At 48.6% G+C, this 14,238-nt stretch overlaps 1 protein-coding gene across 35 annotated transcripts in view; it reads right to left on the bottom strand.

Moving 5' to 3' along the window:
* The window catches only part of LOC111251882 (octopamine receptor beta-2R-like), a 143,497-nt gene extending 131,233 nt beyond the window's left edge, over positions 1-12,264 (bottom strand). For 8 of the 35 annotated variants that reach the window (XR_015328849.1, XR_015328848.1, XR_015328846.1 and 5 more), the window contains exon 1: positions 5,711-12,264. Coding sequence is in view for 24 of the 35 variants with exons in the window: in XM_086990693.1 (XP_086846819.1) it covers positions 5,711-6,893 (1,183 nt within the window). In the remaining 11 variants the exon portion in view is untranslated. The remainder of the gene's footprint in view (positions 1-5,710) is intronic. The other 27 variants (XM_086990702.1, XM_086990698.1, XM_022808962.2 and 24 more) reach the window with 17 other exon arrangements.
* Positions 12,265-14,238: the final 1,974 nt, after the last annotated feature.

The raw sequence follows: 14,238 nt of genomic DNA, 5'->3' as shown, positions 1-14,238 counted from the left end.
TGTTGCGACTATATACCACTGTAGCACGGTGCTTTTAGAATGCAGAAGCTGTGATCTATCAAGCACACGCACTAATATTGTATTTGTGCTCGCTTCGTTACTAAAAGCAAATACAGTTTGCACTGAGAAGCCATAGGCCGTTCAACATCTGAGAGAAACATTGGCTCTTGTTACTGCCGCCGATTTTGCTAGTGTTTCAAAGGGGGTAGATGGAAACACAGAGCCCGAACGCAAACCATGAGTAGCGATTCGGGCGTGTGGTAATTGGTGATGTTGCCTGAAATGGAGGCAGACGATCTTCCCCCATGATGATATGGGATAGCTATTGTGCGACACCGACCACGGCCCTATGGCTAGGCTATGAAATGTCATTTGTATTGCCACATCATACCACCAAGTTAATCATATCGTAGACAGAATACAACCGCTGCTGAGTCAGTGCGCTCTATGTGTAGCGTTCTGCTGAGGGCCCGCTTGTGACCATGCTTTCTTTAGTCTTCACCAGTCTGGTATTTTCCATGTCATGCAACAAGCATTACTGGAAACCAAACAGCTTGAAGAACTGACCAAACTGCTAGATAGATGGTAAGTGCCTGTTGTGCATTCTCGGCCTATATGACTTTTCTAACTTCTATGACTATCTCCGCCATTGCTACTAGTCGACATCAATCAAGCGAACTTCTCCTCTAACGAGCGCTCGCGGGTGTTATACACATCGACATCATAGGAAGAGCCAATAAGCAATAACCTCGACGACGAAACCTGCGAAGACACGAAGAACTAGCTAGTATACCAAGTGCATATTGAAGGCAGTAGACTCTCATATGTACTTCGCCACTCGAACTAGAATATAGAAATCACTCATTTCTGTAGTTGATACGTCGGTAGCAGACCTGCCTGTGTGCCGGTTCGTTTCCACAGGACGTTTAGCAACTGCAGCAGCTATAACAGGGGCAATTGCAATTGATAGTACGTAGTCTGCCAAAAAACATCACTGTGGGTAGCCCACCAGCGGCCAACAACCGCGAGCGGCCTGCGTGCGCGATTAGAAGAAGATCGTGAACGCAGATTGCGGCTTGAGCAACGGTTGCGGCTGCAGCCAATGCGCCCGTTATATGCGCTGGCAAAACACTATGCCTCTATTTAAAGCTTTCCCGAGACAGAACTAGTACCTTCAGCAACTAGAAACAAAGCAAAAGAGTGGTAGAAGAGTATGTTTGCCGCGAATGGCTGTAGCTAGCTGCATTATGGTGACTAGTGTCTGATACTAATAGTATTCACCACGACTCGTGGTGCTTGCCGGCCGGCATGATCATTACAGTGGCCATCAAATAGGAACAGGAAAAATTCGCCGCTGCCGTCTCCAGTATATGCACGGGATATCTATTCACAATGGCATTGCAACGGAGGTAAAACTGCCGCAGGAACAAAGGTTTGAAGAGAAAGCCATCTTGACCTGAGCTGCAAACCCGTAAGGAAGTACGTACGTGTACGCGACATAGCATTCGCGTTTACATTGCGGTATGTATATGGATATATCGGGTCAGTTGATCATCAGCTAGTGAGTAATTTCGCTACTTTAGACAACACATACTGCCAACGATAGTGGTAGCTAGGACGAGACAGCAGTGTGAAAAAGCAGTGGCTTGATCTGATGCTACTTCAGATACTACTGACGATGTTGCTCATAGGCGAGACTGTTCATTGAGCAGGAGCATGATCGACGAACAGGCAGATGGCAAAATTCATCGCTTAGCTTCGTGGCTCGTACAACTATGCGTTCACATTTGCAGACGATTGCCCGTTGTCATAGTAGCGGCTGCAGGAGTATACTGACCGGGATAAAGAAAAAGAGGAAGATATCAGTGCTGCTGAAACGAATGGCCCCGACGTATAGGAAAAGAAGCTACCCCAAGATTAAACTACTCATGTAGGCAGACTAGATCCATAGTGTTGCTTGCAATTATTGTCCACTAGTATACACCAGTAGCTATTATTACGCACAGTTGCTGCACCGAGGCCAGCTCTGTCCGACAACAAAGATCTATCCTGCTCGACACATTAGCTGACATCAGTTTTGGGTGGGTCCGCGTTTATTTATTTTGCCGCTGCTGCCATCGTTTTGGTTATTATTGATGCTGTTGTTTTTCCTCCTTACCGCGTGGGTACAGTTGCAACCGCTACTGGTGTTTTTACCTGCGCACCGGGTGCTAGCAGAGTTGAGCGGTACAGCTGCCGCCTCTGCTGCGGCCATCATTATTATGCCCCTGATACAGCAGATACACACATTCATATACGTAGGGTGACCCTTCGTCTCCTCGTCAAAAGATACGAAACTAAAAATAGATTCACCCACCCTAGTGGTTCCAAGTCCAGTAGATCTGCAGCGACTCGTCAGCCGTATTGCGCAGAGGCCATCTGGGCTGTAGTACGTGTAGAGGCGAGCAGTAGTATCAGCAGCATGCTGAACGCGGAGCTCAGGCAGGAAGGCTCATATATGCTGCACTACGTGGGCGGGGTGGGGCGTGGGAAGCGGAAAGGGATGGCAGACCTGGGCTGAGCTTAGCAACCGGGGACATCTGAGGGGGCAAAACGGCAGCAGTCGCAAGGGCCAACCTTCGTTGCGCCGTTGATGGATGTAGGCGAGGAGAGCCACTCAGCCGTGGCATCGAAAGCCGGTCTCACAGCTAGCCCAACTCAGTCGCCGCAGCGGCGACTGAGCTGGGCTCACTGTGTGCGGGCCCCCGGGAACCTGACCAACAGCAGCTAAAATAGGACCGACCTTAGGAAAGATTCGGGTGGAGGGCAGGGTGATTGGTTCCGATGTGGTGGGTTATCAATGGCAGGCGGAGATGTAGAAAGCATCAGGCGGACGCCAGAAATGTTCACCGACATATGGTTAAGGAGAAGCGCTACTTTATGCAACGTTGCTGCTATGTCGTGCGTTCACGGCGTATATATATGAGTACGGCAGTGATCTCATGTTACGTGCCGCTCCCTGGAACGCCAGAGGCCCGCATAGTGAGTACATTAGTTCGATCTGCCCCGGGCTCCTTTGAGCGGTTGGGCTTGAATACCAATTCATTATCGAGTAGGAAAAAGGATAGTCGAAAGTCAGATAGTTGGCAAGGCCTATGCTATGGTCAAGTGAAGCAGACTTTTGGTTCAATTTTACCGAAGAAATCTACAGCGTAACGGAGATCGGGGCATAGGGTCAGCACACGGATCGGCTCATCAGCAAGCTATATGGCCGCTTGCTGCCTTTGATGTTATGACTCTACGACGATCGTGTTGGAAAGCAATACGCTAGTGGAGTCAGAATTTAGTGGAAAGGAAACATGAAGCACAAACACAATGACAGGTACATGAAAACATGAACACACAAAACAGCTGGGCGGAAATGCTCAGAAGTTCATATTGTTTCTATTCCTGTGTATTTATATCTCGTTTAACACCGTCCAAAGCGGCATCCAACTTCAGACTGCCAGATTGTGAAATTTAAAATTCCAGGTGTGCCGCGGTATTTAATGTGCGTGTACACTTTTGAATTGAAAGAACAGGCTAATCACAAACTCCAGTCCTTCTAAAATCCACGGCATGACGAGAACTTCACAAAAGCCTCAAAACAGAAACAATTTGATACACGCCTGAGTAAATTCCATGGCTACATGCACGTGACATTATGTTGCTGGGCGACAAACCCATCAACAGAGTAGGGCTGGCAAACGCAACTGGACAGATGACCATAGACAGAGTAAGGGCAGTTGCGTTCACAAAAGCGATTATCACGGTGACATGCCAGTCACACGTCATTGAGGGGTTTGCAGGAATAGAAAGAAAGAAATGATATTATTTAACCGTACTTATATCGTGGTAATATCATGGGCAGTTCTGTAGTCGAGTGCATTGATTATAATGGTTTCCTAATATAGAGTGTTTATTAAAATTCAATCACGCACATACGTACACGCACACATACGCAAAGCTAGATCTACATAGAAAATCCCACTAATATTTATTTCACGATTGCTCAGTATAATCCGCTTGGTTCATCCACGACAATCCAGCATCCTTTCAGGGACGGACAGCGCTCGGACACGTTGATATTGCCTCACAAAGGTAAGGCGTACCCAAGTGCGAGACAAGCGTATCAACAAAGCAAGTCATCTGCATTTAAATTTATACGACCCCAGCTGCTAACATCCGCTGCCTGCCGTCACAAAAGTCCGCCGGATGCACCTGATACATCACTCTTAGGTCGACTTAAGCGCCCTGTTGTGCAGGCGTTATTTCATCTATTCGTTATTATCAAGTAGATTTACTGGGGAAAGTTAGATTTGATCGAGTACAACAATTGTACGATGAGCGGCAAAGGAGGCTGAAATACAATTGAGAAGAAAAATTGCGGGAAAACTGTTTAAAACTCGAGATTGTTACAGGCAGCTCGTGAAACAGAGTTTATATGAGTATACATTAACTTCATAGTTTTTTGGATTTATTGTCATCATTAGGTTTCTGCAAAATGTTTTCAGCATCATCATCACTGCTTAAACAGGGTGCCGATGATGTGTACCGGCCACGGATTAACGTTTGGCTTGAAGTTGTTCGTTATTAGCATACCATAAGCTTCGTCACAGGATATCTAGTGCTATATATTAAAGGCGAAGTAAATGGATTTATGTGTAAATGTGTGCATATTTGGGTGCGATATGAGTTCCTATAGTTGTCCCTGCTATAATATGGTACATATGTACCTAATATGTACACTATAGGATCAATACTTGGGGTGGATGAGGTGAAACGAAAATCAAACACGTCTTTCAGGCTCCCATGCTGGAAGTCGCCTTTTCGGACACGAATGATGATACCAACAGGCTCCGGACAGACAGGCATCATTGTGGCCTATAGCCATGAGCACCATAATGGCATCGTCATCATTTTACAGAAGAGCGCACTGTCAATACTGTTGTCCCATAATATCACAGGTGGTGAATCAATCATCTTACAGCGAGTTTTGATGCTGATCTTAAACAGGATCTTGTTTAATGAGTTATAGTTGGTTCAAGTTGAATGATATTGGTTGGCTGGCAATTTTAGGCGCTGCTTGTCACGCGTCTGCCATTTGTGTATAACAAACTTTCTAGCAACATCCAGTATTTATATAGGGGCGTCAAACAACGCGGAAATAAAAGAGCATCGCGAGCACTTTCCCACATGATCTGTCTTCCTGTCCTCCTTTTCTTTCCGTATGTTAAGTACTGCCATTATAGACTCCTTTCATACCCAGCACAATTTAATTGTAAAGGAGCACGATGCTTCAATTGTTCGATTGTGCCGTGCCTGTTAATTATTGTGTTCTTATTAACCATTATATCAATGATAGCTACGCATGCTGATCGATTTGGATTCGTTTACGGTCATTACGTACTCTTTTAATGGCTCCATGTTGCTATGTGTTCATTGAAGTTTCTATGTATGTATGTATGTGTGTGTCTGTATATTGTGTCTTCACATTGTACGCAGTTATGTCATGTAGGCGATTCTGTAGAGCTTGTCTACTAGCCGTGTTAAACGACGCTTTTCTATTTGCGTAACGGTATTGTACCCCTTGTTGTTGAAATTGTGTGCAAGGGTTTAGCCAGTGTGTTTGTTTGCTGGCTCGCTGTGCGTCTGCTTACTTTTATCTAGGTAACGAGTGTCTTATACGTACAAGTGAAGTTGGTAGTAGCGGAATTGGCCTGTTGAAGGTGGTTACCGCCGTAGCCGGCGGCCCCTCCGGGGTGTCTATGCCTAGTTTGCCACAGCTTACAAGGCTTACATGAGCAGAAGAGGTCCTGCAGGGTCTTCTTGAACGCCATGCGGAAGTCTCGATTGAAGTACGCGTAGATGATGGGGTTGAGTGACGAGTTGATGTATCCGATCCAGAAGAGAAGGTCTACCACAACCTCAGGACAAGGACAGTCGGTTGGAGCACACAAGGACGTTGTCACGTACCACAGAAAGAACGGTAGCCAACATAGAATGAACGCTCCCATGATTATGCCTAGTGTTTTGGCTGCCTTATGTTCACGCTTCATCTTGGTGATGTTGCGCTTTGTCGGCGTCGACTGACCTGACTCGGTGTCCTCTGCGCCGTGCGAATTTCGATGAGGCGGCGCGTGGATCACCTGCTGCTCGCCGCCGCCAGGACCCATCTGCGTTTTGCACAGCATCTTCTCCTGTCGGGTCGCTTCTAGATAGATGCGCCAATAAGTGAATAGCATTACTGAGCACGGTATCCAGAACGAGATCGACGACGATATAATAGCGTAATACTTGTTAACTTTGAACACACACTCGTTCGGATGGTCGGCTAACCACTGCCGATGCTCTTCCGTCGTGTACCAGCCGGTAAATATGGGCACGAAGGATATGAGCAGCGAGACCGTCCACGCTAACGCTAACATGATGAAGACCCGTTTCGTCGTGATCTTCGTCGGGTACTCGAGTGGCTTGATGATCGCGTAGTAGCGATCGACAGATATGCAGCATAGGTGCATAATCGACGCTGTCGAAAAAAGGACATCGCACGAATTCCAAAAATCGCAGACCACCTGATTGAACATCCACTTGCCCGAAATGGTGAACGACGCATTGAATGTCATCGCGAACAGGGCGACGAGAGCGTCCGCTAACGCCAGCGATACGATAAAATAGTTGGTGGTGACTCGCAGCTTGTGGTGCCTTATCACTGATGTGACGACGAGCAGATTGCCGAAGATGGCCGTCAATATGATCGAGATCAGCACCACCGACTTGGCGATCGTCTTTGCCAACGTCTGCCATTCTGGGCTGTCGGCAGCGGCGGCGGTGGCAATATCGGCGGGGCTGGTTGCCCCCGCTTCTACCGACATTCGGTATCACGTCCAGCGTTGGCCAGCGTCCGAGGCAACGTCGCGGGGCAGCCTGGCGCCTTCTTCCGATTTCAACCGACGCAACCACTACCACGACCGGAAGAACCACCGCGACAGGGACGACAACGTAAGCAACGAACCTGCCTCGTTGTTCCTGTTGTTGCTGTTTTTATTGCAGAGGGCGCCAAGCAAGAGTACCTCGGGCAAGCGTTATCGAACGGGACAGGTTGAACGACGAGCTCCTGCGCGGACCGGTTTTGTCGTTCGTGGTAAACACCGTTAAGCTTCAGATAGGTTCGGACGCTAAGAAACGGAGATAGAGAAAGAAAGAGGGAGAGAGAGAAGGCTTTAGGGACCACTGGAAACAGCAACAAATAACGAAGATGCGAATTAGAGTTTGTTTGTTGCTAATTTCTATTGTATTTTCTATAATTATTGTGCATCCGGGCCTCGGGTTTCTGGACTTCTGCAGCAGTTGCCCACTGTGGCACACTCTTGTACAAAAACCTTTTGGGGCCACGGCTGCGTTGAACTTCGCGAGTCCTTTGATCTATCTACACACAGGCTCGGTGATGCGCAAGCATGGACACTCGTACTTGAAGGGTTTGCAGCCTTTTCTCCTACAGCTTGAATGGCTTCGTCCACCAAGGGACGATTGATTTTATCTACGATTTTTGCCTCTTTTGCTGGAATTCATAGGGATAGTGACAATGACGCTGCTATTCGGCCGTCCATCGAGACAATTGTTGCAAACGGTTTGAACTGTGGTCTAATGCTATAATTGATGACGAAATTGGTGATGCGGGCGCGTACGTAATGAACAACGGCCAGGACCGAACACGTCGGTGTTGATTCTATATACGGTGATGGCAATCAGATAGTCGAAGTTGTTGACGCAGCGATGCTTGTCGTTGGCGAACTGTGAGAGCACACTATGGAATAGCGGTGTATCCAGGGGTTAGCCAAAGCACTCCACCACTCCACAGAAAACGATTCACTGATTGCTAATTTACTCGTTTTTTTTTCTATTCGTGACCTTTACTTCAACCAGCTGAACCTTCCTCTCGTTGCTAAGCAACTAAAATGAACCAGCTAACTGAAATTAATTCACACTATACAATATCTACAAGAACAACGAGAATTCCTTAGTCGTCGCAAGGTAAATTTCTTCGGCTATCGCACCTAGTGAATCACAGTTTAGCGAAATCCAAGGAACGAGCTAAGATCCGATGAGCAAATACTAACAATCATCCAACCAATGGCAAAAAAGCAATATCCAGTATCCAGTCAGCATATTCAAAATCCACTGGAGGATATATGGAGGCCAGTGATAACCTACTGGAACCGAGGATCGGGTAACTGCACTAAAGCACACAAGCAATCGTAGACAAGGAAGAAGAAACTGTCGAAGTGGTGCTAGTAATTCCTTATTGTTGTTGTCGTTGCTGTTACTTTTGCTGTTGTCGTTGCTGTTGTTGTTATCACAGTGTCGTAGCAGTTGGTATTATTTTTCCGAGAATGAATCTGTTCGCTCGAAACACTCACAACAACGATATCTTATCCGTCATGCTTGAGACACTCCTTCAGACCCGGGCCTGCTTCTAGATCTTCACGAGATAACTTAAATTTCGGTGTCGGCAGTCGGAATCGGTAACGATTGGTCGTGTAATTTTCGATCGCATATAGTAGACTATCTGCTGCTTGCTGATGGCGCCCTTTGTGCGTTGCGCGGGGAGACAAGGCAACCGCGAACGCACTTCAAGTTCTGGCCGCGCGGATGTCGCTTAGGCCTCGTCCGCTTGAGGCTCATCGGCTTGCGGTGAGCCGACTGACCTGCGATTCTACTTCGCACCTCACCTCAGTAGAGGATCGCTCGCTCGGTATAGCAGCGAGACAGCTTTATTCCTTGCATACAAGATACACACTACTAAGAAGGCAATTCTGAGCGATCTGCCTTTTGAGGACTGGTCTTGCTGTCGACTCGTTCTTTTTTTTTAGTCGGTTTCTCTATCGTCTAACCGCTTTGATCTGTTTTTAGCCAGGTTCGGTTCAGCGCCAACTCGGCGCGTCTGAGCGTTTGCTACTGCTGCCGCCAGTGCTGCCTCGGCTTTCCACAGTCTCTCGCAGAGTCTAACTTAGCCTGTGCCGGACACGGCCGATAAGAGCTGTTACCGCTGTAACAGACAGGTGCAATGTGGTGTGAGGATTCCAAGCTTTCATAACTGCTTCAGAATTAGCCGATGTACCAGCTTTTTCCTTTCGTATTATTGCTGGCGTATGTCTCTGTACCACCTTGAGGCCTTCGCGGTTGTCCGGTCCTCGAACAGGCCCGCCGCGAACGGTTGTGTTAGGTCCGTCCACTATGTGGCAGTAAAACTAGTCATCTGTCGGTTACATTACAACAATTGATTCGCTCGACAGGCCACTGTACCATTCACTCTCACTTGCTTGCCTTTTCCCTCTCTTTCCCTTACGCGCGGTATATACATATATATATATACCGTATATATATGTGTGTGTATGTGTATGTGTACATAAATATAGTTTAGTCAAAGTATTAAGAACTAAATGGGCAATAACGTCCTTTTGTTTTGTGGCGCAGTGTGTTTGTAGCTAACTGTCACAAAACACGCTCACTGGCCTGCCAGTGTTCTGGGGGGGCCAGATTCTGAACCGCGCAGCCCCTTGAGGTGTTCATGGCATGTGTAGACGCTTGCACGTCGTTTAGTTAAGCGTTCGGTAGTTGACGCCACGTCGATGAGCTTAATTATCCGAAATAAAAAAGATATGGCGACGTATATTAGCCACTCGCTAACGATCACTTCGTGTACGGCGTATACCTGTACACACACTTCGAGTATTAATAGGCAATAGTACTAGCAGTAGTGGTTATGTGACCGAGATACCGGGTACACGCTTTTTTGGGGTTTATTCTAGGGTTCGAAGCCTTTTCAAACCTGCAGCGATTTCCACGTTTTTCGTTTTCAAGTAGACTTTGCCCTGTTGAGCAATTGTTACTATGCCACCTTGACCGTTATGCCGCAATGAACATAACAGCAAAAGCGGAACTGACTTAGCTACACGCCACCTACCCCGGTGCGTTACCACTCCAGTGCTGCTGTCACTTTGTTTCGTTGTTGGTGTTGGGTTTGTGATGGCCAGCCGTAGCGGTAGTGATGATTTAAATTGTCAAGCTCACACAGGCAGTTCAACCTGTGCCGTACTTCGCTTCTGAGCAGTTCGGTCTGACAGCACTCATGTCGCACACAAGAGCTTTCTTGCCGCTTGGCCACTGGCTGTCATTGCCCGCTTGGGCAATGGCGCGTCGTCTCCCCACAACGACGGCGGCGCTACGGAGATCTAATTGTCTGAGTTGTAGAACCGCTGTTGGGCTGCGTTTTTCCCTAACTCTCGTATCCTCACCTAGTCAGACAGGCAGTGTCAGTTAAGGATGGGATTAATCTTCATATACAGCCAATACTTCGTTGTAGACGATGCCTATCCGCGCAGCACTTTCCACAGTGTCACGTCGCGCGTCGTTCGGCGTTGAACGTTTTGTCTATCCTCTCTTGTGCGGTGGACCAGCCTACCGGCTAATGACCCGCGCAAGTCATCGCTATATGCTCGACCCTTCTGCCTCACGACTTTCTTAACCACCGTTGTCGTCGTTTAGTTCAACTCCAGTTGCTGCAGTTTCTGTTACCTGCACAGGTATTGCCACTATCGTTACTGCGGCTGAGAGGTGACCAGCACGTTTTTCGCGGTCGTCATTTTCCACTGGCTGTCGCCTGTATCCGTCCTCCCGACTCGACTCCTCTTCGCTGTCTCTCGGCGTCTGCTGAGATCGTCTATCTTTTCTGTATCGGCCGCTTGCGACGATTTCTCTGCCGATCAACTGTTACGGGTGCGGCTGCTACTGTCGTTGCTGCCGCCGTTACCAGTCGTATCCCTGTATCGCTCTGGTCTCTGCGTCTCCCTGCCTGCCGACACTGCGGCCCTGTCAATTGCTCTCGCACATAGAGAGCATTCGCGCGCGACTCACAGTCGCTTAGCTGCTGCTGTTACAATCGCTCATTTTTTCTGGGCGCTCAACACTCGCTCAGCGCCCGACACTTGCCCAACGCTTCGTTCACTTGCCAACGCGGAGAAGCGCCTGTAGATCGCGCGCTTTGTGCGGCGGCGGCGGCGGCGGTGGCGGTAGTGGCAGTTCTCATGTGTCGATTGCTGTGTCGCACAGTGGACACGGCGGCCGCCGCGTTAATAGCAGTGGCGAGTGGTTCGGTGTCTTGCTAGACGCGGCGCGCCGCTTCAATTGCTGACGCGGTCTTTACTAACTCCGATAGCCAGCACAGCAAACGTCCATCGGCCAGACAATTGACCAGAGGATGACTTTCTGGCTGCTGTTACTGTGCGTTTGAAATTGTTGGCCGTTGACTAAGGCGACCGCTAGTTCCCAGTGACACCAGTCATTTAGTTAAAACCAGTCTTGAAGTTGGTTGACTGGTTATAGCGGCTGGATGCTGCTGCCTCTTGCCTCGCTCGTTGGCCGTCGCTGCTGCTGCTTCTTCGATGCTGCTGCTGTCCTCTCGGGCCGTCTGCTGCTTGGCGGTGCCAGGTTGCCTTGCTGCTGCTACTGCTGCTGCTGCCGCGGGCCAGGCAGACGCGCCAGCGGCGCTGTGTCGGCGTGCTGGCTGTGTGTAAGTGCATCAACGATGTTGGGTGAGAAGGGACCAGTGCGCCCTCGCACTAGGCGCAGCCGCGCGCGCTCTTTCGACGGCTGTTTCAGCTCAAAACGGCAGACCGCTTAACCCGCCATTGTCGGAGCCGACGCCGCTGCTACAGTCGTGCGCTCGCCCGCGCATCGTTGGTTCGTTTGTTCGTTCGTTCGTTCATCCTGTGCTGGCTTACCCTCTCACCTGCTGGCGGAAAGTTCACCCCTCACAGCGCTCAATCGAGCCTCGGCCAACCCTCAGCTACCATAGCGCGACATACACTCGCAGACGCGCGCGTACATAACAAGCAAAGAGACCTCTCAAGTACCCTCCGCCTTTCCCTCTAGGTCCGTTGACAGGCTGGCAGCAGCCGAAGCTGCTGCAGTAAACTTGAAGACACAACGAAGAGCTCCGAGCGGCCACAACCAGCTGCGGACGCCCGTGTGCAAGCAAACAAACGAGCAGTGTAGCTGACAGCGAACTGTGCAGCGATAACAACTACTATACTTCCACCGACGGCTCTTTGGTTCCCCTGTTGTCTCTCTTATAGCTGCGACAGGAACACTGGCTGGCCGGATAGCTTAGAAGAACAAAATGTAGCGGAGGAAGAATGAATGGCAGGGAGGGGTGTTCACTTGGTGGTAGGAGAGATGAAAGCAAGCCTAACGCGGCGACGGTTGTTATGTCCATCGTGGAGGCCCCCGTCACGCACACAGCTAAAGGGAAAGGGAAGTGGCGGGGACGATGTTCGCAACAGAGGCGATGGAAGTAAGGGGAAGACTAGAAAGGAAGGGTCTTTTGGCGATGACATCAGTGAACGCCAGCCGGTTCCTGCTTGTTCTCTAAAGCAGCACAGAGATTGTGCTTTGCTGGGCCTCCTATTCTAGACTAAATTATGCTGTAGCGCACTCTCGCTCATTTCTTCGCTGTATAGAAAGAGGCCTGGAGCCGTCGTCGTCGTTGCTAGTTGCACGTAGCTAGACACGCAAAGAAAGAACAAAGCAGGTGCCCGTCTGGTTCAATCTACCGTACGTTCCCCTAAACGGCGTCTCGCAGCCTGCATTGGCAGCAGCGGTACTGGGGCCGACTGGCCCTCTTAGGCCGTTCAAGCCGGCGTTCTATAGGCGCCACTCTACGTAAAACCCGCCGACTGTGGCCGTCGGCCAGGTCGGGCCGGATGCGCTTTGTCGCTGCCTTTCTCTTTCCAACGCGACGCCGTTGCTGCCACTACTGTTTTGCTGCCCACGTAGACGTTGTGACTACTCAGTCGCCCTGATTGGATATCGGCATCGCTGATTCCTCCGACCGATTATCGATGTGCGCATTGCCTTATCGGGCGGGATCTCAACTTAGTGGCTTATAACGCTTGCGAAAGCTCGGCATTTGAGTCCTTTCACGTCTTCAACCCCTTGCTTTTCATATGACTGACTTTTTTCTACTTCTATATGGTATTGCTATAAATAACTAGTAAGTTCTGCTGCCCACACTGGGCACATTGTCGCATCGGCAGAACACGTCTAAGGGAGGAATCGAATAGCGGACGGATAAGCGAATAAGGAGCCGTTAGTCCGATTAATAGTAGGAGTGGGGTCTGCGATCGCGTGCTGCTTCGCTCGGGCGTGGATAGCAATTTCGAAAATTTACTGATAGGAACTTAGACCTCACACATGCGGCACACATCAGTTGAGCGACACGTCCACTGAAATAGTTGCAAATCCAAGAGAGAAAGGTGCACACGTTTAGTTACGACTAGCGCTTGCTAAGTTTGCCTATACTGCCAAGTTACAATTGACAGAGCTGCGCCCTACCCTGAAAGCCGACTGTTACCAAGGGATAGCAAAAAATAGGTTAAACACACAGACACATATATATATGACAGTAGCATTGAAACGCAAGCGTAGGTTGTGAACTGCAGAGACCTAAAAAAAAAGGTTAGTTGTTGTTGTTGTTGTTGTTCTGGTAAGGTTTAGTCGCCTGGAACATTTCTTTTTTATGGACTACTAACGTAGCAGCAGACGCACTAGATACATAGAGCACACCGAGTAAAACAAACAGCGATCGTATTACTTCTGGAATGACTGTTGCTGCTCCTTTAGGTCGTTCGGACCTGGACATGTACATAGAGCCTGGCCAAGAAAGGGGACGTTTCAGACATCCAGGTCGACTGGAGGAGACAAATAACGAAAAAGAAAAACAGAAATGAAGAACAATGAAGGGTGAAAGAAAAGTTTGCTTGTTAAGTTACCGGTAAACTATCTGCTACAATGTTCAAACATCTATTACAGTTATTATAATCAAATTATTTATTATCGTACTTTTGCCTCTGTTTGCAAAGAAACAAAGGATCACTGCGTACCTGCTGTTTCATTACATGAGTTCTCAGTCACAATTTAGCACTAATCTCAAAACGACGTTTTTCTCACGTTGGACTAAATCGTGCTCCGTAGACAACAACGCAGTTCCTAAACCAGGCGTTTTTTTTTCAATTTCTAATTTTTACTTATCGGCTACAAAAAGAATGGGTCGAAGCACCGTGGGAGAAACCTTTAACGCGTGCTTGCCAAACTCTGAAAAGTAATTGAGAAAACCTTTCAATGAAACAGTAGGTAGTGTTACAATTGAATCATATTTTA

Source organism: Varroa destructor, unplaced genomic scaffold (assembly GCF_002443255.2).
Source record: "Varroa destructor unplaced genomic scaffold, Vdes_3.0 BEIS01000005.1, whole genome shotgun sequence".
NCBI lineage: Eukaryota > Metazoa > Arthropoda > Arachnida > Mesostigmata > Varroidae > Varroa > Varroa destructor.
Note: the sequence above shows the minus strand (reverse complement) of the source record. Positions and strands in the feature narration are given on the sequence as shown.